At 38.4% G+C, this 22615-nt stretch overlaps 2 protein-coding genes and 1 pseudogene across 2 annotated transcripts in view; all 3 read right to left on the reverse strand.

Annotated features, from left to right (window-relative positions):
- The window catches only part of LOC104715338 (UDP-glycosyltransferase 76E6-like), an 8171-nt gene extending 1724 nt beyond the window's left edge, over positions 1–6447 (reverse strand). Inside the window, exons 1-3 of the mRNA XM_087465623.1 lie at positions 5834–6447; positions 4173–4284; positions 1058–1104 (exon numbers count right to left, since the gene is read on the reverse strand). Of these exons, the coding sequence (XP_087321749.1) occupies positions 1058–1104; positions 4173–4284; positions 5834–6447 (773 nt within the window). The remainder of the gene's footprint in view (positions 1–1057; positions 1105–4172; positions 4285–5833) is intronic.
- An 8950-nt stretch (positions 6448–15397) lies between these two features.
- Positions 15398–15707, reverse strand: LOC147938410 (flavonol 3-O-glucosyltransferase UGT76E12 pseudogene; annotated as a pseudogene).
- On the reverse strand, positions 15671–18855 carry LOC147938411 (flavonol 3-O-glucosyltransferase UGT76E12-like). The gene is made up of 4 exons (XM_087465624.1): positions 18717–18855; positions 16484–16843; positions 15749–16289; positions 15671–15707 (listed from the first exon to the last, which is right to left on the reverse strand). Exons 1-4 carry the CDS (start codon positions 18853–18855, stop codon positions 15671–15673), a joined length of 1077 nt encoding a protein of 358 aa, XP_087321750.1.
- Positions 18856–22615: the final 3760 nt, after the last annotated feature.

A 22615-nucleotide genomic window follows, 5' to 3' on the forward strand; every position in this document is an offset into this window, starting at 1 on the left:
ATTTAACTCTAAGAAAAACGTGCATGTTTCTTTTTGTTGGTGGAAGCCACCTAAGCTAACTCGATTATTGCATGAGAGTCCAAAGAGTTGATATATATACGCGATCATTTTCCACAATAGAAACCGGTATTAATTCAGTAAATTCAAATATTTCCTATTAATATTTCATGAAATTGTTTTGGTGTGTTGAGAGCACAGCAGACCAGCTAATGTAGATTTCATTTAAATAAAGAAATTGGCATAGAAGTGTCAATTTAATATCCAAAGAATTTACACAATGACGACTTACAATCAGTGGCGGACCGAGGAATTTTTTTAACCCAAGTCAAAACATAAAAAAGAAATTGTATTTAATATAAAATACATATTTACAATGTTATAAAAAAGTCCTACAAAAATTTTATCACATTTTCATTTGTAATAGGTTTGAATACATCTTTGTTGACAAAATTTAGAACTATTTTGAGCATCATATTGTTTACTATTTTTTTTGTAGAATGTGATTTAGTTTAAGCCTAAAACTAAATATAATTTTTAAAAGATGATTGTAAAAGATGATTTTTGTGTCTTTAAAATCATAACTTGTATTGGAATGCTAATTTGATTGTAAAAGATGATTTTTGTGTTTCTTTAAAATCATAACTTGTATTAGAATTCTAATTTCTAAGTATAATTAACAAAATTATTAATTTGATTGTAAAACAAAATTTAGTTTTCCACCTAATATATAAAATGACTTGATTTTGAAAATGTGTTGTACGTGAAGAATAGAATCCGAAATACACTAGTAAGAGATATTTTTCTTCTTTGTTATTTAATTTAGTGCAAAGAATAAATTATTAGGTTAAAAATTGGGTTCATGGATTTTTTTTTTAACTTATAACAAATTTAAAAAGTCTTTCTTTTTGTTGTGGGTTAATGGAATTTTTGTTTTTATAATTAAATTAAGGGAGGTCAGGTTAAAGTAAATTAGGCTGGACTCATAAAACTAGTTAAAAAAAAATCTAAAACTTGTGAAGAAATTTTTTTTCCCTAAAATTTGGGCAGGTCAGCTGACCTCCCATCACTACACGTAGGTCCAAGATTTAAGGCTTCAGTTGATATCTACAATGAATTGGTGCATAATGAGATTGAAGTATTTACAGTTTGATTCTTTGTATTCACATGGTATATATTTATTTATTATTAAGATTTTGGATGGGTTTCACCATAAAACTTGTTTTAAAATATATTCATGAAGACTTTGTATTGAAGATTGGAATATTTTTCTAGGTAGCTATGTTTTCACTGGTAAACATATAAGAAGGTCTGAATCAAACATTCAGGAAGGATTCTCAGATATTTTAGAATGATTTCTTGATTTTCAGGAAGGTCTTCGTCAAAAGAGCGTGTAACCACTAAGTCAAGATATTCAAAGGTAGTATATAAGAATAGGTTTATATATATGAAACACATCCTTGGGGAAAACATAAAAATAGATTTTGGTAGATCATTACCCTCAGTATTGGAGTAAGTTGTGATAGATATGAGGTAAAGCATAAAAGAAAAAAGATTGTAAGAACATTTATTCAAATTCAAGAAGGATTTCTTGAAAATTAGGAAAGATTCCTAGATATATATTTAGGAAGGATTTCTCGAATTTCAAGAAAGCTTTTATGATGGAAAACAAGTTATACACGTGTCATCACAAAGAGTCGAACACGGAACCTTAACCAGTACATCAAGATTTTCATTCGATGATAACATAAAAAATGAATGTATATGAAACACATCTTTGGGGAAAACATAAAAAGAGATTTGATAGAACTTGGGAGGAATTGATCCATATGAATGGTTTAATATTTTTGAAATGATTTGATATGAGTGTTGTGAGAAATATTCTAATTCTTTACCTTCAGTTTATGTGAGATGTCAATTTAATAATAAGTTAGGAAGAACTCCTTGAAAGTTTGGAATGCCTTCATAAAGATAGAACATTGGTGGGTGTGTGATATGATTGCTTAATTACCCGATACACTTAACCGCAAGGCAGTATATACGGGGTCGAATCCACAAGGACCAATGGTACACTAATGATTTGCAAGAGTCATAAATAGCTAAAGCGGACGAATATTTGTTTGTTTGGTTTTCAAGTTTGTAAATAAAAATGCAAAGAAATAAAATCGATCAACTTATAAGATTAAAACATTGGGTCATAGGGTATTGAAGAGATCAATGACTAATGAGAAAATGAAATATCGAATTCAATAATTAAGAACCGTTCTAGAACATGAACACAAGAATAGACAAACCCTCTTTCAAGGCATTAGAAACTAAAATTGACTATTAGTTTGCTAAACTTTCATTTGCAACCTCCTAGCCAAATTCGCATTACAATCAGGTACATTAAGTTCACAATGCATCCTAACATCAACTTTCGCAGGCTAGAAATACATCGCTCAGTTCACATTCATCATGCATTCTATCGAACACTTTTGATGCATAGAAAGACCTAGAGTCTAAAACAAGGTGAGCAGTTCTATTATAGCATTAAGATCATGTGAATCAAAGAACCTAAGGATTAAGAACTCCAAACAACAATTAAAACATCAATTCATTGAATTTCCTAATTGGAACCCTAAAACCCAATTGGAGAACTACTTACACATAGCAAAAGAGAAATAAAAAAATCATAGATGAAGAAAACATGATTAAATTACAGAAATAATAAGAATGAGTTTAGAAATCTTCTCCAAATTGTCAATGAGGATGAATCTCTAGAATCCCAAAAGAGTGGCTTACAAAAAGTCAGAAAGAAAGCGTAGAATAAAACTTAGGATTTTTCTCCCAGCAAATAAAAGGTATTTATAGAGTTCTCCAAATAAGGTAAAAAAGGTAACGACCTAGTTAAGACATTTCTCAGCCAGGTGGATTTTTCAGGTAGGTGGGTTTTAACGTGAAAGTTGTCGGGTTAGACTTTGTTTCTTAGCCAGGCAGGTTCCTCAGATAGGTGGGTTTTAACGTGAAAGTTGTCGGGTTAGACATCGTTGCTTAGCCAGGCAGATTCCTCTGGTAGGTGGATTTTCAAGTGAACCAACATCCATCTCATATGCTTGTTTGCATCCAGAATTGCTCATTTTTCTTCCATTTTCCTCCAAAGTGTTCTAAAACCTATAAAGACTCGATAAAAAACTAAGGCCCTGATTGGTGAAGACTTTTAAGACTTTAAAACCATTTAAAAGTTGTAAAAGCATTTTCTTTGTCAATCAGACTTTTAAGACTTTATTATTTTTTTAAGTTTCAACAGCTACTTTAATTTTTTCCTTCTTTATTTCCTTTACTCTTTTAAAGCCTCAAAATGACGCTTTAAAATCAACAAATTTTAAAAGCATTCTTTTTCCTCTCCCCATTATATTTAAAAACTCTCCAAAAGTATATATATATATATATATATATATATATATATATTTTACATATTTTATTTTTACAAATTAAATATTTTTATTTTTTTCTCTTTCTTTTAAGATCCATTTCAATAATAATTTTTATTTATTCATCATCATCATTAATAATGATGTAAAAGAGTTTATGAAACTCATCAGAATAACATTCAAAACAATGCATTGATTAGTGTTTAATGGATTTTTGACTGGTCATATATATAACTACTCAATACAAAAAACATTCAAAACAATTAAAAATCAATCACCAAAAATAAAAGAAAAGCAGAATTTTCAAATAAAATCACATATTTTATTGACATACATTTTTTTTTTTTTAAAATATCATTATAACTTTATTTTTGTTATTAAATTGATATGAATTATATTCTGACATAATTTATTTTTATTATTAATAAATAAAAAATAACAACTACAGCTTTAAAAGTTGTTAAACAATCAGATTTTAAAAGTAAAAATTTTTACAGTCAAAGCATCTACAACCAAATTCTCTACAGCTAAAATTTTAAAGTCAAAGTCTCTACAGCCACAAGTATCAGCCATTACCAATCAGGGTCTAAAAGACTCCAAAACACACTTTGACTCAATAAAAAGTATAAAATAAGAGAGAAAACAAAGACTCAAAACCGATAAACACCATATATCAACTCCCCCTGACTTAGATATTTGCTTGCCCTCAAGCAAAACAAAAACCTTTGCCAAGGAAAGAGGTTTGAAAACGCGAGAACTCACATATTCTTCTAGGATCATGCTATCAAACAATTTCCAGCAAACCACTATCACAAAACTCATATCAAACCGTACTAAATCGTACTTTGCCATGACCGTAGCAACTTCATAAATCCTAAGATCACAAAAACTTTCAGACTCAGATAACTTAACCTTTTAATATTCATTAGTAAATGCGTGCACTCTCACAAAGGGGATATCGAACACATTATGGTCTAGGTGTAAGGACAATTTCAAGGTGGCTCAATTGTTTAAGGTTTCCAGCAATGCGAACAAATGCAAATCATAATGCAAAATCACAGTGAGACACTGACCAATTGGGAGGTACACAGCTTCCCTCTAACTTGGATCAAACCAACCAACGTAAAACCCCAAACAAATCATCATTGTCCTAGATGCTTTTGATAAATAAACAAGAGCACTCTGACTTTTCCTGTTCCATTCTTACTCCTTTCCCATTTTATTCATTTTTTTTGTTTATTTTCTTGTATATATATATAGGGGAGTGGAACCGGTTCTTGTCTCACAAAATTGCATCAAAAGAACTAAATCATGAAAACTCAACAAATGCTTATGAACATAACCACACAACCACAAAAACGCAATATCAATACCCAAACAAACTACACTGACAATCCTGACTAGAGGAAAGCTATGTCGGTTTGTATACTCCGTAGTTTTTGCACATGAATGCACATGATGATGATGACCAATGAATGCGAGTGGTATGAAGCAAGGATAGGGGTAAAGGTGTGGTACTAGTCTAAAAATGAGTCTAGACATTCAGAGTTTACAAAGAGTGGTAAAAATGGTGTAAACTAAACTCTGAATGTATGATCCATTACATGATTGTCAACCCCCTAAGTGAGATATAATAAGTTCATATTAAGTCCAAATAAGCAAGGTCAAACTCAAATCATCTAAATTTCAAAGTGACAGGAATTATTGAAGTGATCAAGTCATGATTTTTTCTAAACTTCCAAGTCATCCTTAAACTATGCTAAATGGTCCCAAGGCAATGAATCAAGCATGGTGCAATTCCCTAAGAAAAGCTCAAAATTCTCAACCAGCATTTTGACTCAATAAAACACACTTTTGACTCAATAAAACAAACTGACTGACTCAAAAGAAAACATCAAAATGAAAAATAAGAAAAAAGAAAACGACATCAGTAGATAGGTGACAACCTCCCCCAGACTTGCTTCACACCGGCTCGGTGTGAAAACAATTCCAAGAATGGTGTCAGATACAAAATAAAAGCAAAAAGAAAAGAATAAGAAAACTTACTTGGACCTAGTGGGTTGCCTCCCACAAAGCGCGTATTTTGGGTATTTAGCGTGACCGCTCAACTCAAAGTATTAATCATAAGAATCAAAAGGTTGAGCCAATGGACCTTTAGTCCTTCTCCTATTACCGCAGAAAACAATAGGCTCAAAGTAACACATAATTATCCATGATAAAGAGACAAAATAACCATCAACTAATTTTACTACAAATGTAGCATATATCTTGAACTGTTCTTTAATGGTTGGATGCTCATGAGAATCAAATGTATTTAGAGGAAAAATAAAGTCAATTTCAGGTTTAAACGAAGTTTTAACAAAATAATCAACTTCATCCCCATAAATCTCATACATCACAATATTCTCATCTAGAAAATCAACCTCAGGATCTTCACTCTCATACAAAATTTTTTCAATATCAAGCACAATACTCCTAGGTAAGATTCTTCAAGAAGAGAACTAGATATTTCAGCCATTGAAAACTTAAACTCGAGATTATGAGCATTCAAAGCACATTGATATTCAATATCAAAACATATTTCATGGTAATCTTTAGCAAGTTTTGCTGCTCTTAAAGTATCTAGTTGTTGGGTTTCACATATCGAATCATAACATTCATCAACAATCATGGGAGTATGTAAAACAGAAGTCACATCTTCAATGCAAGGCATGTGAAAATCCTTAAAATCATGAGTGTCAAGAGTTGAAACACATGGACCTTCTATTTCGCTTGGTGGAACCCAATATATTACCTTTTCAAGATCATGGGCTTCTTGTTCTTCAAGGGATGTAAGTTCCCTTCCTTCACATGCTACCCGAAATGATAGGAGGTTCAGCCGGATTAAAACCGCTAAATCATTCCTTACCATTGTAGGATGTTCCTTGTGAAGTTCATCAAACTTAAATTTTTGTTCCGGTGTAAGAACACTCTCATCAAATGGTGGCTCCACATATAGCTCATCATCCTCTTCTTGTGGCATATCATTGTTTTCCATGGCTAACACCTCCCTTATACTATGCGACATTTTTTTCTTTAATATTTCATATACACCTAAAACACCAAAAAGAAAGAGAAAATATTATTTAGCAAAAGAAATTAAAATGCTCTAGACTATAAACTAATCCTAAATCTCTAGGTAATGCAATTGGTCCCCGGCAATGGCGCCAACTTGATTGCTCGAGTAATTACCCGATACACTTAACTGCAAGGCTAAATATATGGGGTCGAATCCACAAGGACCAATAGTACACTAAAGATTTGCAAGAGTCGTAAATAGCTAAATCGGACGAATGTTTGTTTGTTTGGTTTTCAAGTTTGTAAATAAAATGCAAAGAAATAAAATCGATTAACTTATAAGATTAAAACACTTATCGAACACTTTTGATGCATAGAAAGACCTAGAGTCTAAAAGAAGGTGATCAGTCTTATTTTAGCATTAAGATCATGTGAATCAAAGAACCTAAGGATTAAGAACTCCAAACAACAATTAAAACATCAATTCATTGAATCTCCAAATTGGAACCCTAAAACCCAATTGGAGAACTACTCACACATAGCAAAAAAGAAAATAAAAATCATAGATGAAGAAAACATGATTATTTTGCACAAATAATAAGAAAGGGTTTAGAAATCTTATCCAAATTGTCAATGAGGATGAATCTCTACAATCCCAAAAGAGTGGTTTACAAAAAGTTTCATGTTGCAGAAAGAAAGCGTAGAATAAAACTTAGGATTTTTCTCCCAGCAAATAAAAAGTATTTATAGAGTTCTCCAGATAAGGTAAAAAAGGTAACGGCCTAGTTAAAACATTTCTCAGCCGGGCGGGTTTTTCAGGTAAGCGGGTTTTGACGTGAAACCAGACTGAATCTTCCTTTTTAAGTAGTAACAGTGTAACACGCATGGTTCTCGAATTTCCAACACGTATACTAATTTAAGTATTTCGTCTGGTAAAAAAATAACGACCAACCAATAGTAAATTCAGTGAAGAACGACTTTTTTAGGTAACTTACGAGATTTGACATAAATTATGGAGTAATTAATTAATGTTTAATTATGCGGTTAGCGTCACTCGATTAACTCAGAATTAAACCAAGAATAGTCCAATCAAGTCCGAAAAGCTCGGTCCAGCAAATAAACAAGCCTGATCAGTACGACCGCTAAAAGGAACCCCCAACAATCTGCGAAGAAGAATCGAATCTATGGGAATATGAAACAAATCAAAGAAAAGACCAAAAGCCAAAGAAAAAAAAGACTTAGCTAAGATCGACTCTCTTAATATAAGTAGTGAGTTCGACGGCCAAGCAAGGTAGGACAAAAAACTTCTCAAGATTCTAAATTGTATCCAAAACTAGTAAGAAACTCTTTGTAATTTCATTGAGTTTGCTTGAGATTAATCAAGAAAATTGTTTATTTTTTTTAATTATTCCCTTGTTCATCATACTTTTTCGGTTTAGAATTGTGCGAATCACAACCACGTTAACACAAAAAATATTTTTACATAACGATAAACCAATAATATGAAATAACTAGAAAACCTTGAATACTAATACAAGAATACCAAGAAATCAGTAAACTGAGCTTTATTAAGAATTACAGCTGGTTTGCCACTGAATCAATTCTATCTACCCAACCTTACCTGCACAGCAACATCTATGCTTACTCTTTAATTCACTCACGCGATGAAAACCTCAAGCAATATAATTTCTCTTGCATAAATCTAAACTCACACTTTTCTCTCTACAAAAGTGCTAACCGAACAAGGATGTGTTTGCTTCTCTTTTATAGGCAGCAACAATCTTCACCATACTCTTCTTTATCCAGCAGATCCTCCTATGCTCCATGTCCTTCAAGAACCTCTCTTTGTCCAACTAGTCATAGAAGAAACCTCATCATTATGTTGACTTCAACAAGCCACTTGCTTGTAGCTTCCAACGAACACCTTTTAGCCTGCCACCTTTTTCGCCCATGCTCAAGATCTCCACACTCGATGCGCCGCACTGTCTTCAAGGTTTTTTGCGGGCAAAGACAACTTGACACTTTCCCGCTTCGTCTGAAGTCCTTCAGGTACATTCCGCAACAGCTTTTAGCTCGTACAGATACTCTCTTTCTTCAATCTCCCCCTTTTTATCTGAGTGTGTGCCTCAAGCTTCCTGTAACAACATAGAAACTAAACCAAGTACCATAAAGATTACTCAAATACTTCAGTGCAGCAAAAGGTTCAATACATAACCGAGTAGAAACAAAAGAAGAAGAGTTCTGCAGCCATAGATGCAATACATAACCGTTAGAGAGTTTCAGACTAAAAACAATCAATAAGTCCTACTCCTACTTATACTACTCCCCTAACATACGAGCATACACTAACTTCTTCAGCCACTCTCGGTCTCATCACCGTCTTCCTCATCTTCTGGATCACCCTCACCCTCACCCTCAGAGTAAACAATACCAAAGTAATCTCCCCATGCTTGAGTGCACAGACTCATATAAAAACTAGTGATAAATGAGCAGATAGAGTAAGTTAGGAGAGAGACTTACCTGTAAGATGCTCCATTATGAGTTTGGTGAAGTTATGCAAGTGGCAGAAGCTCCTTTGGAGTGGAGTCTGAGATGGCAAAAGCTCCTTTGGTTCAATCTTGAACTTAGCAGGTGCAGGAGAAGTAACATCACCGGGGAGAGCAGGAACAATGCGTTGAAAACGCAGAAGGTGACCGATCAGTTTAGGAAGGATGAGGCGAACATTGGATGATGCATTGGCAATCACAGAGTTGAAGGCACAGATCTCATCGAAAACCATCTTCCCAAAGTTAAACTGACGACCCTTGAGAATCCTGGTGGGCATCCAGTTTTGGCAGCAGATCTTCTAAGGCATAGCCACGGTATCACCCATCTCCTTTTTGCTACGAAGATCCCAGGAGCAAATACGACCATCCGTCAGAAGAGTGACAATTTCGTCAAGACTTCAGGAGTTTGGATCTGAGTCGCATTCAGAGGGTAGGGTTCATGGGGAAGCTGATACATGTGATTGATGATTGCGGGAGAGAACGCATACATGGACCCTCGAACAAAGACCTTGAGTGTGTCGATCCCTTCTGTCTCAGCTTCAGCAAGGTTCGCATAGAATTCCTTGACAATGTTCTCAACCAAGGAATCCACCTCAGTAACCGTGGGTAAGAGACCAAAGTCGGAGTGGAGTTTGTACACATCACCACGTGAGTGTTGTTAGCAGCAAGGAACCACATCTCATTGAGAGTCGACCCGAGATAGTCTGAAAGCGGCGCATGGTGAGTTCAGAGATGAACTGGGAGGGAAATGGAGGAGAAGAAGGAAACTTTAGTTCAGGGTAGCTCCAATCACGACTTGCAGTCTAACGGCGATGCTCAACGTAGCGAGAGAGAAATGTTGGGGGAGGGACTTCAGCCACATCGTCTGCAGCAAGATCAGACTTGGTGGGAACCAAACCGTCCGTGACATCTTCAAGATCGTTGTGAGAGGATGAGCGAGTGGAGCCACGGCGAGGCAAGCGACGGGTGGGAGCAGACAGAGGTTTGTTCTTCCCTTTAGATCCGGATGCACGAGTACACGAACGCTTGGATGGAGGAAGAGAAGCAGGTTGACGCTTGGTCTTCTTGGAACGAGAGACACCAGGTTCGGTTTTAGGGACAAGCGGAGGAACTGCTGAAGGAGGAACAAGCGCAGTGGAATGAAGTTCAGCAGTCACATTGGTATCGTCAATGCCAAGATCCGAAGAGGAAAGTTTGTCATGATCCATGAGATAGGAGAAACAAGATCTGGTAGCGAAAAGAGGTTTAGGACACAAAAGGGAGATGTGGACGACAAAGAGACAAAGCAAAAGCGGCACAAGGAGAAGTGAATTAGGTTTAGGACAGTCTCCCATATAAATAGCCACCTGTGACACTTAACAAACAAGTGAGATGCGTCCATGGGCCTGAAAAGATATTCAGAGCAAATCTACAAGCTCGGCCCAAAAACAAAATCCAAACTCATTAAAAGCAACAGTGCGTGTATACACAGCTCGAGGAGACGGAAACACATTCTTTGATATCAATAGTTAACAAGAGAACTTTGATAACAAGAAACGTGAAATCTCATCAAAGCAGCGTCAGACAAAACCAATTTTCTTTTAATATATAAATATATATATATATAAAAGAAATTTCAGAAAGTCAAGAATAACAAAAATGCATTCACACAGAACATAAACTGACAAGAGGATGAGGATACGACACCTGAGTCCTATGGCTGAGGTAAGACAGACAGATTCCCAAGGAGAGGATTACACAGCTACTTTGAGAGTAGTAGAGGGAAAATAGCATCTGCTTAGCTCAAAGAGATGACAAACATACTCAATGATCTCAACAAACTAGACTACACTCATCATACTCAACCAGAACTGATCCTCATGATGTGAAGCTATATTCATGGCGAGGGGGATTGATGGAGTGATGTAATGAAGAATAGAAACATATGCTGATATACACAAGATAAGTAACACCCTGTTTGGTGTTTTTTTTTTGTTTTTTTTTTTGTTTTTTTTTTGTTGTGTTTCCTTTTTTTTTATATAGAAATCAAATAAGAAAGATGAAAGAACATCAACCCTTTCCTGCCGACTCACACATAGTTGAGTTTTGGTTTTTTTCTTTTTTTTTTTGGCTTCATTCATCCTTTTTTGGGAATGTTGCGAGAAGAGCATGATGAGCAGCTGTTTTTCTGAAAAGACTTGCCAAAACAGAATTTTTAAATATACATAGATAAAAAGAACAAAGAGCTGTGTAAACCTGTACAGGGAACCTACTGCATGAGTCTCAAACATATAAACACATTAGTGATCACACAACCCAATTGAAGTTTGAAAATGTGAAAAGGTGTTCAAATCCAAGGGTTTAGTAAAAATATCAGCAAGTTGTTTGTCTGAGGACACATGAGAGATCTCAATTACCTTGTTCTCAGCAAGTTCTCGGATAAAGTGATGCCTAATGTCTATGTGCTTAGTGCGAGAGTGTTGAACAGGGTTCTTTGAGATATTGATAGCACTTTCATTGTCGCAAAAAAGGGTTGAGGATACAATAACATAATCAGACAACATTTGTTTGATCCACATGAGCTGGGTGCAGCAGCTCCCCATGGCAATGTATTCAACCTCAGCAGTAGACATAGTCACACAGCTTTGCTTCTTTTTGTGCCAGGCGATGAGGTTGTTCCCAAGAAAGAAACATCCTCCAGATGTACTTCGCCGATCATCAAGATTTCCTGCCCAATCGGAGTCACAAAAACCTGCAAGATTAGAATTGGTTTGCTTAGAATAGTAAAGAGCTCGATCAGTTGTTCCCTTGACATATTTGATGATCCTATTGACAGCATTCAAATGAGACATCCTTGGATCAGCTTGATATCGAGCACACACACTAACACTGAAGCACAGATCTGGCCGAGTAGCAGTGAGATAAAGGAGACTGCCAATCATAGCTCTGTAGAGTTTTTCATCAACCTTTTGACCAGTTGAGTCCTTCAAAAGCTTGGTTGTTGAGCTCATAGGGGTTCTGGCTGACTTGCTCGTTTGCATTCCAAATCTTTGAATTAAGCTCTTTGCATATGTTGATTGAGAGATGTGAATCCCACTGTCACTCTGTTTGATTTGTAATCCCAGAAAATAGTTCATCTTGCCAACCATGCTCATTTCAAATTCCTTAGTCATTTCTTTGACAAAGGTCTTCACAAGTTTTGGATTAGTGCTTCCAAACACAATATCATCCACATAGATCTGAACAATGAGGATGTTTGAACCTTCTTCATATATGATCAATGTCTTGTCTACACTGCCTCTTTTAAACCCATTCTCAAGAAGAAACAGAGTGAGATGTTCATACCATGCTCTTGAGTTTATACACATGATTAGGAAATTTTGGGTCTTCAAAACCTTTTTGCTGAGTAACATATACTTCTTCTTGGATGATCCCATTTAGAAAAGCACTTTTCACATCCATTTGAAACATCTTGATGTTCAGAAGACATGCCATGCCAAGAAGTAGACGAATGGATTCAAGACGTGCTACAGGGGCAAAGGTTTCATCGAAGTCAACTCCTTCAACTTGAGAATATCCTTGAGCAACTAGCCTTGCTCGATTTCGTGTAACATTTCCATCCTCATCAATCTTGTTCTTAAAAATCCACTTAGTACCAACAACATTTACTTGCGGAGGCCTTGGAACCAGATCCCACACACCAGGCCGAACAAACTGGTTGATCTCTTCATGACAAGCTGCAAACCAAAACTCATCTTCTAAGGCTGCGAAGGTGTCAAATGATTCCAATGTTGAGACAAAACAAGAGTGTTGTAACATTTCTCGGAAGTTGATATGAACTCCTCTTGTTTGTCTTTGACCTCCTAGATTGCCAATCACATCTCATTCTGAGTGATTCTTAGGGACCTGCAAAGGTGTTAACCTTGTATCCACAGCTGATCCCTGAGCGACCTTTGTTTCTTCTTCTTGATCCTTTTCAACTTTCTCTTGATCAAGAGTTGGAGGATCTTCATCATCTTGAGCAACAGGGAATACTTGAGTAGGAGATCTATCATCGAACACCACATTTACAGATTCTTCAACTCCCTTGAGACGTTTGTTGTATACCCTTTAGGCCATACTGTTTGTAGCATATCCCAGAAAAATTCCTTCATCACTTCTAGAGTCAAACTTACCCAGGTGATCTTTATCATTCAAAATGTAACAGATACACCCAAATGTGTGGAAGTAGCACAGATTCGGAGTTTCCCTTTCCAAATTTCATAAGGAGTGGTGTTGGTGTTTGGTTTCACATAGACACAATTGATGATGTAACAGGAAGTGTTTATCGCTTCAGCCCAAAACCTTGGTGACACATTGTTACCATGAATCATGGCTCTTGCCATTTCTTGGAGAGTTCTGTTCTTTCTTTCAACAATTCCATTTTGTTGTGTTGTCCTTGGTGCAGAGTATTGATGTCGTATCCCTTGAGAGTTGCAGAATAGCTCAAATTCTTCATTCTGGAACTCACCACCGTGATCACTTCTGATTTGAACTATGGGTCCTTTTTCAGTCTGAAGTTGTAGAGCTAGTATCTTGAAGCTCTCAACAGCTTCTGATTTTTCTCTTAAAAATCTGACCCAAGTGAATCTAGAGAAATCATCAACAAGTACAAAGGTGTACCTTGATTTGAACCAATATCAGCTACCTTCTTGTGTTGCACCTTGATTTGTTTTCCTTTACTGCAAGCATCGTAGACCGCATCAGATTTTCCATCAAGCTTTGGTATCCCTCTGACAACATTAGCCTTCACAATCTTGACTAGACTCTGAGTGTTGATGTGACCTAGCCGTCGATGCCATATATCATGTTTAAAGACTGTAGCGGATAGACACATCTCTGACTCTCTCCACATATAACAGGTGTTTCCTGAACGAACTCTAGGTAGAACTTTGTTTCCATTCTCATCATATGCACTACATTCCGTTTTTATGAACGTGACTTTAAGTCCATCATCACATAATTGACTGATGCTGATTAGATTTGCACGAAGACCATCAACAAAATACACATTCGCCAGCTATGGTTGGTTGGATCTGTCAATCATCCATTTTCCTTTGATTTGACCTTTTCCTCCATCACCAGAAGTGATTTTTCCACCTAGTATAGGTGTGAATTAATTTAAAGCTGATTGATCTCCTGTCATATGTCTTGAGCATCCACTATCAAAATCCCAAGAGTTGACTTCAAATGAACTTGTAGATGTGTATGCTACATTGGCTTCTACGCCATCTTCTTCAAGTTCTATCAGACTTAGATTACAACTTAAGCTGATATTCTCGGTTTTTTTCTCTCCAAAAACAGCAGTGAAAATCTTGAAATTGTATCTTGAGTAAATCTCGTCATCCTCTTCATACATCTTCCTTAGGTTGAGATTCGAGCTTTTGGTATACAGATCACTGTACAAGTCTTTATTCGATATCCAAACAGAGAAGAAATTCGATGGCTCCAAGTAACACTTGTTGAGATTCCACAACAGATTGATCTTCTTCCTGAAACTGTAACAGCGTCCTCTTTGATGGTTGTTACCACAGTGATCACATCCACAAGTTCTTCTCCTTATGACCCTCCTGAGATTATCCTTCAAAGGATGATTCTGTCTTTTCTCTGATCTCTTTATCACCGAAATTTCTTCCTTCGAGTTAGTAGGGATATCTGCTTCTTAGTCTAAATGACTGGCATTCACAAAGTTGACAGGTTGAACGGTCAGGTCACTTGAAGTTCCAGAATTTCCTGGGTACCCTAGACCTCTGTGTGTGGCATCTATTCTTCCAATGGACAGAATCTTGTCTAGATCCTTAGTTCCACTGTTCAACATCCTGATCTGCTTGTGTTTTTCATTCAACTCCTTTTCAAGCACTGCGGCTCTTCCCTTTTCTTTGTAGTACTCTTCTTGAAGGTTGCTCAGTTTCTGAAGAAGTCCTTCAGTTGATTGATCATTAACCCTGAGTGTAGTAAGATTAACCTTTTCAGTGGCATCTTCATAGGCTGATTCAAGTTTACCAACCAGTAGATGTAACCTCTATTTTCTTACTTGTTAACCATGGAATCTATACGTTATGACATTATGTGATTGAGAGATAGTGACTTCCGTCACAATCTTCTTCAGTGAGTTGGAAGACAGTGTCCTAGAAAATAGTAATTTGGGGAAGATGGTGGGTTTGGCAACAGACTGCAAAGCTTATAAAAGAAGTGAGTTGACTTGATCCATTTCTTTTGTTCCTTTATGTTCATGAATCTTAATAGTTTTCTAGAGGTAGGCAAGAGTTTATGGTCATTCTTTTATTCTGGTAATGAGGTTTATAGTGATTCTATTCATCCATGTTAGTGAAAACTAGAGTGATTGTGAAACCTCTAGTCTCTAGAGAAACGAAATGTGTTTTGTTTATTCATGGCCTCCATGACTTTTCAGTCAGTTATCATCTAAAAACAAACTTGGAATTATTGAAAAAGGGAATCTTGATGCTTTGGGTGTTGTAGTAGATAAACACAATCTTCACAGAGTCCTCATGAAGTGTACAAACTCCTCTAGCGAGTTATGTGAAGAACCTCCACTTTTAGCAGAAGCTCTAATCTGCTCTTTCAAACTGACAGCTCTCTTCCTCATCTCCTCTCCTTCTTCTTCCACCATTAACCTCTTCACAGCTCTCTCGACCAGTTCTTTGTCCAGTCCACCCTCCACTTGAATCCCAATTTTTGTAAACACACTCCAAGTACCTCGCGTTCGCCTTTTGATCACCCCAAAATGGCCTGCAGATCATTGGAACTCCTTCTCCGAGGCTTTCTAGTGTCGAGTTATATCCACAATGGCCCCAAAACCCTCCTACCGCAGGATGAGAAAGTAATTCCTTCTGCGGTTCCCATTTCACTATGTAACCCCGATCAGAAACCAGTTTAATAAACTCCTCAGACAAAGACTCTGTCCATTCTGAACCAGGTACTGAACATGGTCGGATCACCCATAAAAAATATTGGTTGCTAGCAGCCAATCCTGAAGCAATTTCCATCACATCGTTTATTTCCATTAAAGCTATGCTTCCCATGCTTAAGTATATCACCGAGTTCACCTTGTGTTTGTTCAACCATTTGATACAGCTACTGTTCTCTTCAAGCAGACTTGTAGAAGTCGAGGCCACCATGTGAAGAGGGCCTATAGGATACACTGAAATTTTAAGCTGTTGTTGCAGAAAAGAAAGAGATGAGCTCTCTAGACATCTCGCTGTGCTGATTATCACAGAGGATGCTGTCCGTTTGTCAACTGTATTTACAGCTCCATTGTACTTTCTGTTGATGACCAACGTGAAACCGGAAAGTCTTTGTATCTCAGGGGATGAAACTATGGCACTAGCTCGTTTTCTTTTCCTTTAGGTTCTGCAAAAAAAGGTCAAGAACCATGTTGTTATACAGATTATAGACACTAGCAAAAAATGGGAACAAATAATTCAAGAGTACCATCCAAGGGAGCCAGGACATTGTTTGCATAGAATTTGTCGAATATAGATTGGCAAACAAAAGACGTGGCACTTGTTGTGCTGAGAATAACGTTTGGAAGCTTAAACTCTTTGGCTGCAGCTTCAGCAAAGTACATGAACTCATCGTAGATGACGCATGAGATCTCATTACTTTGTTGCAGCAGCAACTGACTCAAGCATTCCTTGAAGCTTACCTCACACTCTTTGTTGAGCTTAAGCAGAAAATGTATAGGTCCGAGATCCTTCAAAGCAGACTCCGGTAAGCTTTCTGGGATAGTGACAAACTGAAAATCAGTGAAGTCATCTGAAGGGATAAAGTGATTGAACTTGGTTTGAACAACTGTGATTGAGAAACCCTTAAGAGTGAAGGGTTTTCGCAAGTTGTATCATTGGAGTTATATGTCCATGAGCTGGAACTGGAACCAGGACTAGTCATCTCCTCGTTTGCTTATCTTCCATTTCGGAAACCTGCAAGAACAACTAAGGAATACTTCTCTCATCTCCGTTTTGGTTACTCTGGTCATGAGCAAACTAGTATTTGATTTTTAAATTTTGTTTGCTTACAAAGTAAACCACGTACTCTGTAAATTTTGCAGATCAAGTTTGATTTATGCAAGTTCAATTATCTCTAATAACACATGAAGTTCTTGTGAACCTCTAGAGAAATGAAATTTGTTTTGCTCATTCGGTCCATTTGTCAACTGTATTCATCTACTCCATTATGCTTTCTAATGATGCCCAACGTGAAACCGGAAAATCTTTTGTATCTCAGGGGATGAAACTTTGGCACGAGCTCGTTTTCTTTTCCTCTGGGTTCTGCGAAAAGGTCAAGAACATTGTTTGCATAGAAAAGCAAATATAGTTTTTTTCCTTCTTTGGCTTTATATCAAAAGATGGTCCAGACCAAAAAAATTGTCATTTTCTGAGTAATAAACTGCCAAAAGAAATATTCGTATTTGATTTCAATTTTTTTTTATAGCTATGACATGAGTCACGCAGTTTTAAACACTAAATCAATACAGCCATAAGAAAATATTAGAAGAAGTGTAAATGGTAATCGAGTCTTCCGCTTCGATTAGCTTCTTAGTTCATTATGGAGGACAACTAGCCACAACCACGGTTACTGCAGCCACGATTTTCATGTCCACGGTTACCTTTTCCTCGAAAATTAGAGGACTCTTGTACCTACTTAGCTTTGATGCATGGCTGAACCTGTAGCACCCCCGAACCGTCTCCACGGCCGGACTAACCGCGGACCGGCCCGGATGGCACCACAGTGAGGTCGACAGCCCGTGATACAGTCGAGGTTCCACCAACGAATTAGGTTCCCCGTCCACTCCACCAGCCACCGCTTACCCGCTACGCATACACCTCCGGCTTTTCAACCTTTAGCGCATGCGCGGTGTTGTGCTGACCCAGACTAGGCCATTTAATTTCCACTTGTCCGAATATATATAAAATATCACGATTTATTTATGTATAAGGTTTCCATTTAAAAACAAAATATAAAGTAAATAAAAAGTTGGATCCATTTTTTTTTTGAAGAAATGCATCTCAAAGAAAAACTAGGAAATTTTATTTCAGCAATCACACAACATAAAACATCCTATCCGGTTTTTCCTAGCTGCCCAACTCTACCCACTTACTTTCCCTGCAAGAAAACAGTAATGGAGAGGAGTGAGTAATCCACGATTACTCAGTGAGTTGGGTGACTCTCAAACATGCAGTCCTCTTAATCCAACTACCCCTAACACCAACTACCCACAACAACAATCATAATCGCGCAATGCGGAAGCAATTAGCAAGCAAGCAAGCAAACAAAGCAAACAAGCAACAACAATCAACATGCAGAACTAGAAATGACCCAACATGACACTTCTAGACTCATAGCCACCATAGGCTTTCTCAACACAACTCCCAAAACTCAAGGGAATGAAAGTACTAGTGATGCTACCACCATAGGTACACACTATACTTCATCTCACTTCCTAGCGTGTGAGCATGCGATAGCGACACGTGGCATATCACAGCTCTTGAGAGACCTTTCTACTTTCTTCAACCTTCACGCGTCTCTCTTCCATCCAAAGCTCCCACGCTTGACCGCAAAAATTAAAAATTGTACATTCACGGTTTATTTCCTCGTCACTCCCCAGTCCTTCTGACCGTGACTTCCGTCTTTCTCGTCCGTTCCCGAACTTCTCGTCCGTACTTACTCCTCTTGTCCATAACTCTTACTCCTCTCATCTGTAACCTCGGACTTCCTCGTCCTTGTCCGGACATCTCGTCCGTAACCTCAGACTTTTGCGTCTGTCTCCGGACCTCTTGTCCGTGACTCTGTCCACTCTCGTCCATCTCTGGACCTTGCGTCCATGGCTCCGACCACTCCGGTCTTATGGTCATTTGACGTCCGTTTTTCCACGCCCATTTTCCTTCTTAGACTATTTCTTTGACTTGGTAACTTCTCTTGCAAGTCACTCGTTCAATCTTTGAGGTTTTCTTTTCTTCTTCTTCCAAAGGTATCGCACGTCCCTTGGACACGTCTCCTCCGTCCGATACATACTTCTTAATACGGGTCATTACATTCTACTCCCCTTAAAAGAATTCATCCTCAAATTCTAATGTTTCGTTCACGCTTTCATGATGTTCATGAACCCTTGTCATTTACATCTTCTACTGGGCGTCTTCTCGACCAACGTTGTAATCTTTATTTTATCGTCTCCACTCTCCGTTGTAAATATTGTTGATACAACGATAGCTATATTGACTTGTGTCATCAAAGCTTCTTCATCTCCAGCATTAACTTGGACCTTCTGGATCCCTACTTCTCTCGGTTATGTGTTCAAACTCACCACATCTCTACTTAACATATCACCTTCGCATCCGTTTGATTACTTTCTGGCACGCTTTGCTCTCACCGCTTAACTCTAGAGCATTCTATTAGTCGTTACTACGACTTGGTGTGAACTCCTCGATTCTTCTCCTCAAGTCGGTTCGTTAAAACTTCACTTGGTACTTGACTCTTCGCGTAGAGTTTACTTGATAAACTCATTATCATCTTGCACCCTCTTTCTTCACCATATTATTTTCTTGCACTCTCTTTGGCCACATTATTTTCTTGCACTCTCTGCCTCTGCCACATTATTTTCTTGCACTCTCTGCCTTGACTTAGTTGATTTTTGCATCAGACTAATACACCATTTCGTTATCTAACCACTCTCTTGGTTACTTGCCTTTGCCACATTATTTCTTGCACTTACGTCCACCCCTTGGACTTTGCTTATGATGCGTCTAACTCTTCGCATTTTTTTTTTTATCATCATTCTCTCTACTTTGCCATAATTGATTTGATTGTCTTCCTCAATCAATTTCATGCTATTCTCAACTTGTCGGATTACGCTCTTGCGGTGTTAGGTGAATCCTCAATCAATCATACCAAAACAATCACAGCTCAAACGTTTGGTTAGTTCATGCAACCTATATGCATCTTAAACAAGTACGCATGCAGTCAATGATTAGCAAGCAATTACTCTACTAGAAGCAAGCAATCACACACAAATGCAAGCAATCACACACAAAGAGTCACACACAACTAACAACCACAAGGCTAAATACTTAGCACAAAAGCCCTTTAATAACTTTTCCAAAAATAATTAAGGGTTCTACTGGCTTGCTATCCGAGTTTAATATCTAGTCTTAAAGACCTAGCTAAAAAAACATACACCGTAGGACAAGTTCCAATCTTTCCCCAAAAATATTACACATACCCCTATCACATGGCTAACAGGTGCCTAGGGTTCTCCTAGGAACTTACACATTCTACAGCTACACTCACACTTTCTTGGTGGCTGGCCGGTGCTTGGTTCAGTGGATGGGTTCATAGAGGCCATAGCCGCAGGCGCAGGAGCTTCGTTCTCACTTGGTCCAACTTCATCTGGTCCTCGGATTCTAGTCGGACAATTATGTAGCTAGTGCCCAAATACACCGCATTCTCCACACACCATGGTATATCCCTGTCCTGGAACGCACAACGCTGCTCTCCAGCAATAGCAGACTCGATGTCTGTTTTCTCCACATGCCACACAGTGGGACGTGTTTCTCAATTGTACTCGAGACGGGCTTGTCGCCATCTTCCGTGCCAGAGCTCTAGTTTTCGGCATTCCTCTCTTCGGTCTCATCTCCACATGTCTCGTGGGTCTTACTCCCTCCACTGGTTGTTCTCTCAATCCTCGATCTGGTGCCATCACTTGGTCACCCCTCGGTTCGCTATCAGACTTATTCAATCGGCCACTCCTTGAGTCATCTCCGGTGGTCATTACTTGGTCCTCTTCAGGTTCACCCCCGATTCCTCTTGTACCACCTCCCGTGTTCTCATTCCTCACTTCCCGTTCTTGGTTCACTCTTGGTGCAGTTACAACCATCGGTACAGGAACATCCTCAGGTTTCGCCTCAGCCTCACCTTCATGTCCTCGTACTGGCACCCTCTCACACAACCTTAGCCGCCTCATTAACTCTTTGTTGTTGATCTCGACTTCCAGCAACATCGGATCCCATTGTCCCATTTTTTTGGCCACATCTCTTTGGTTCTCCAATTCTTGTGCCTCGGCAATATGATCTTGAACTCGGTTCTCTCTTATCACTGGTTCAACATCCGCCTCCCCTTGATCCGGTACCGCCACTGGAAGCGCCACTAACTTGGGTCGAGTTCCCTCTCTAGCCGCTTCCCTTGGTCTCCTTTATGTCTCAACAATGAGGGTTGGTACACCCTCTTCATCATTTGACAGCATCTCAACCACTTCCAGGTACTCTTCTTGATCATCATCACTCGAGTGGGTCTCCACCACCCTCAACTTCCTGTGCTCCAGCACTGGCCTCACTGCCATCATTATGCTCAGGTTCGCCGTTGGCTCCAACTCCAATCGGCTCCTCACCATTATATTATCTACGACAGCATACCCATATCTCGGGTCCTCATCTCTTCTCTCTGGTCTTCCGGCACAGAATACGGAATCGTCACGGAAAACCCATGTCCATCGATGGTAATTTAAATCTGCATCGACACCTCGGTCCATACTGCAGCTTCTTGGTCATCCCATCCATTGTTGACCTCCTCGTCATCTCTCAAGCACTCGGAAGGATCAGTTTCGATAGACTGGTTCTCTTCCTCACCATTATCCACACCCATATTCTCGATAGGGTTGGATTCTACAGGTTGGTCCACCTCCTCATTATAACCGTCACACAATCCATCAAGAATTCACTTATCCGATTCCATGGCCGCACGGGAACATTCTAACTCGATCGAAAGAAAACCGTTGTGGTCACTTGACTCCTCCTGCCCCAGACCTTGTTCCCCTGAACCATTACCGCCATCCCCGCCTCCAAAATACATCTGCACACACACAAGGTAAGTTGCTAGTTAAGTCTAAGGTTCTCTCAAACTAAACAGGCAACAACCAGAATCTAAATGCTGGTTTTTGCGACACATCTACTCGATAAAAACGTTTGAAAAGCCCAAGTGGACACAAGCTTCACAACCCGCTCTGATACCACCATTGTAACGCCCCCAAACCGTCCCCACGGCCGGACTAACCACGGACCAGCCCATATGGCGTCACAATGAGGTCGACAGCCCGTGATCCAGTCAAGTTGCCACAAACGAATTAGGTTCCCCGTCCACTCCACCGGCCACCGCCTACCCACTACGCATACACCTCTTGCTTTTCAACCTTTGGCGCATGCGCGGCGTTGTGCTGACCCGGACTAGGCCATTTAATTTCCACTTTCCCAATATACATAAAACATCACGATTTACTTATGTATAAGGTTTCCATTTAAAAATAAAATACAAAGTAAATAATAAGTTGGATCCATTTTTTTTTTTTGAAGAAATGCATGTCAAAGAAAAACAAGGTAATTTTATTTCAGCAATCACACAGCATAAAACATCCTATCTGGTTTTTTCTAGCTGCCCAACTCTCTAACATGCAGTCCTCTTAATCCAACTACCCTTAACACCAACTACCCACAACAACAATCAGAATCGCGCAATGCGGAAGTGATTAGCAAGCAAGCAAGCAAACAAAGCAAACAAGCAACAACAATCAACATGCAG

This window comes from Camelina sativa, chromosome 9 (assembly GCF_030686135.1).
Source record: "Camelina sativa cultivar CO46 ecotype springtype chromosome 9, ASM3068613v1".
NCBI lineage: Eukaryota > Viridiplantae > Streptophyta > Magnoliopsida > Brassicales > Brassicaceae > Camelina > Camelina sativa.

Excerpts from the sequence above, each read along its gene's own strand:
- LOC147938411 (XM_087465624.1), bottom strand. The coding sequence starts at position 18,855 with ATGGACGAGAGTGGACAGAGTCACGGACAAGAGGTCCGGAGACAGACG. Across the intron at positions 16,290-16,483 it reads TGTCCTGGCTCCCTTGGATG|TTGACAAACGGACAGCATCC; the intron begins GTACTCTTGAAT and ends CTGTAAATACAG. Across the intron at positions 15,708-15,748 it reads GATCAAAAGGCGAACGCGAG|GGTGGACTGGACAAAGAACT; the intron begins GTACTTGGAGTG and ends ATTCAAGTGGAG.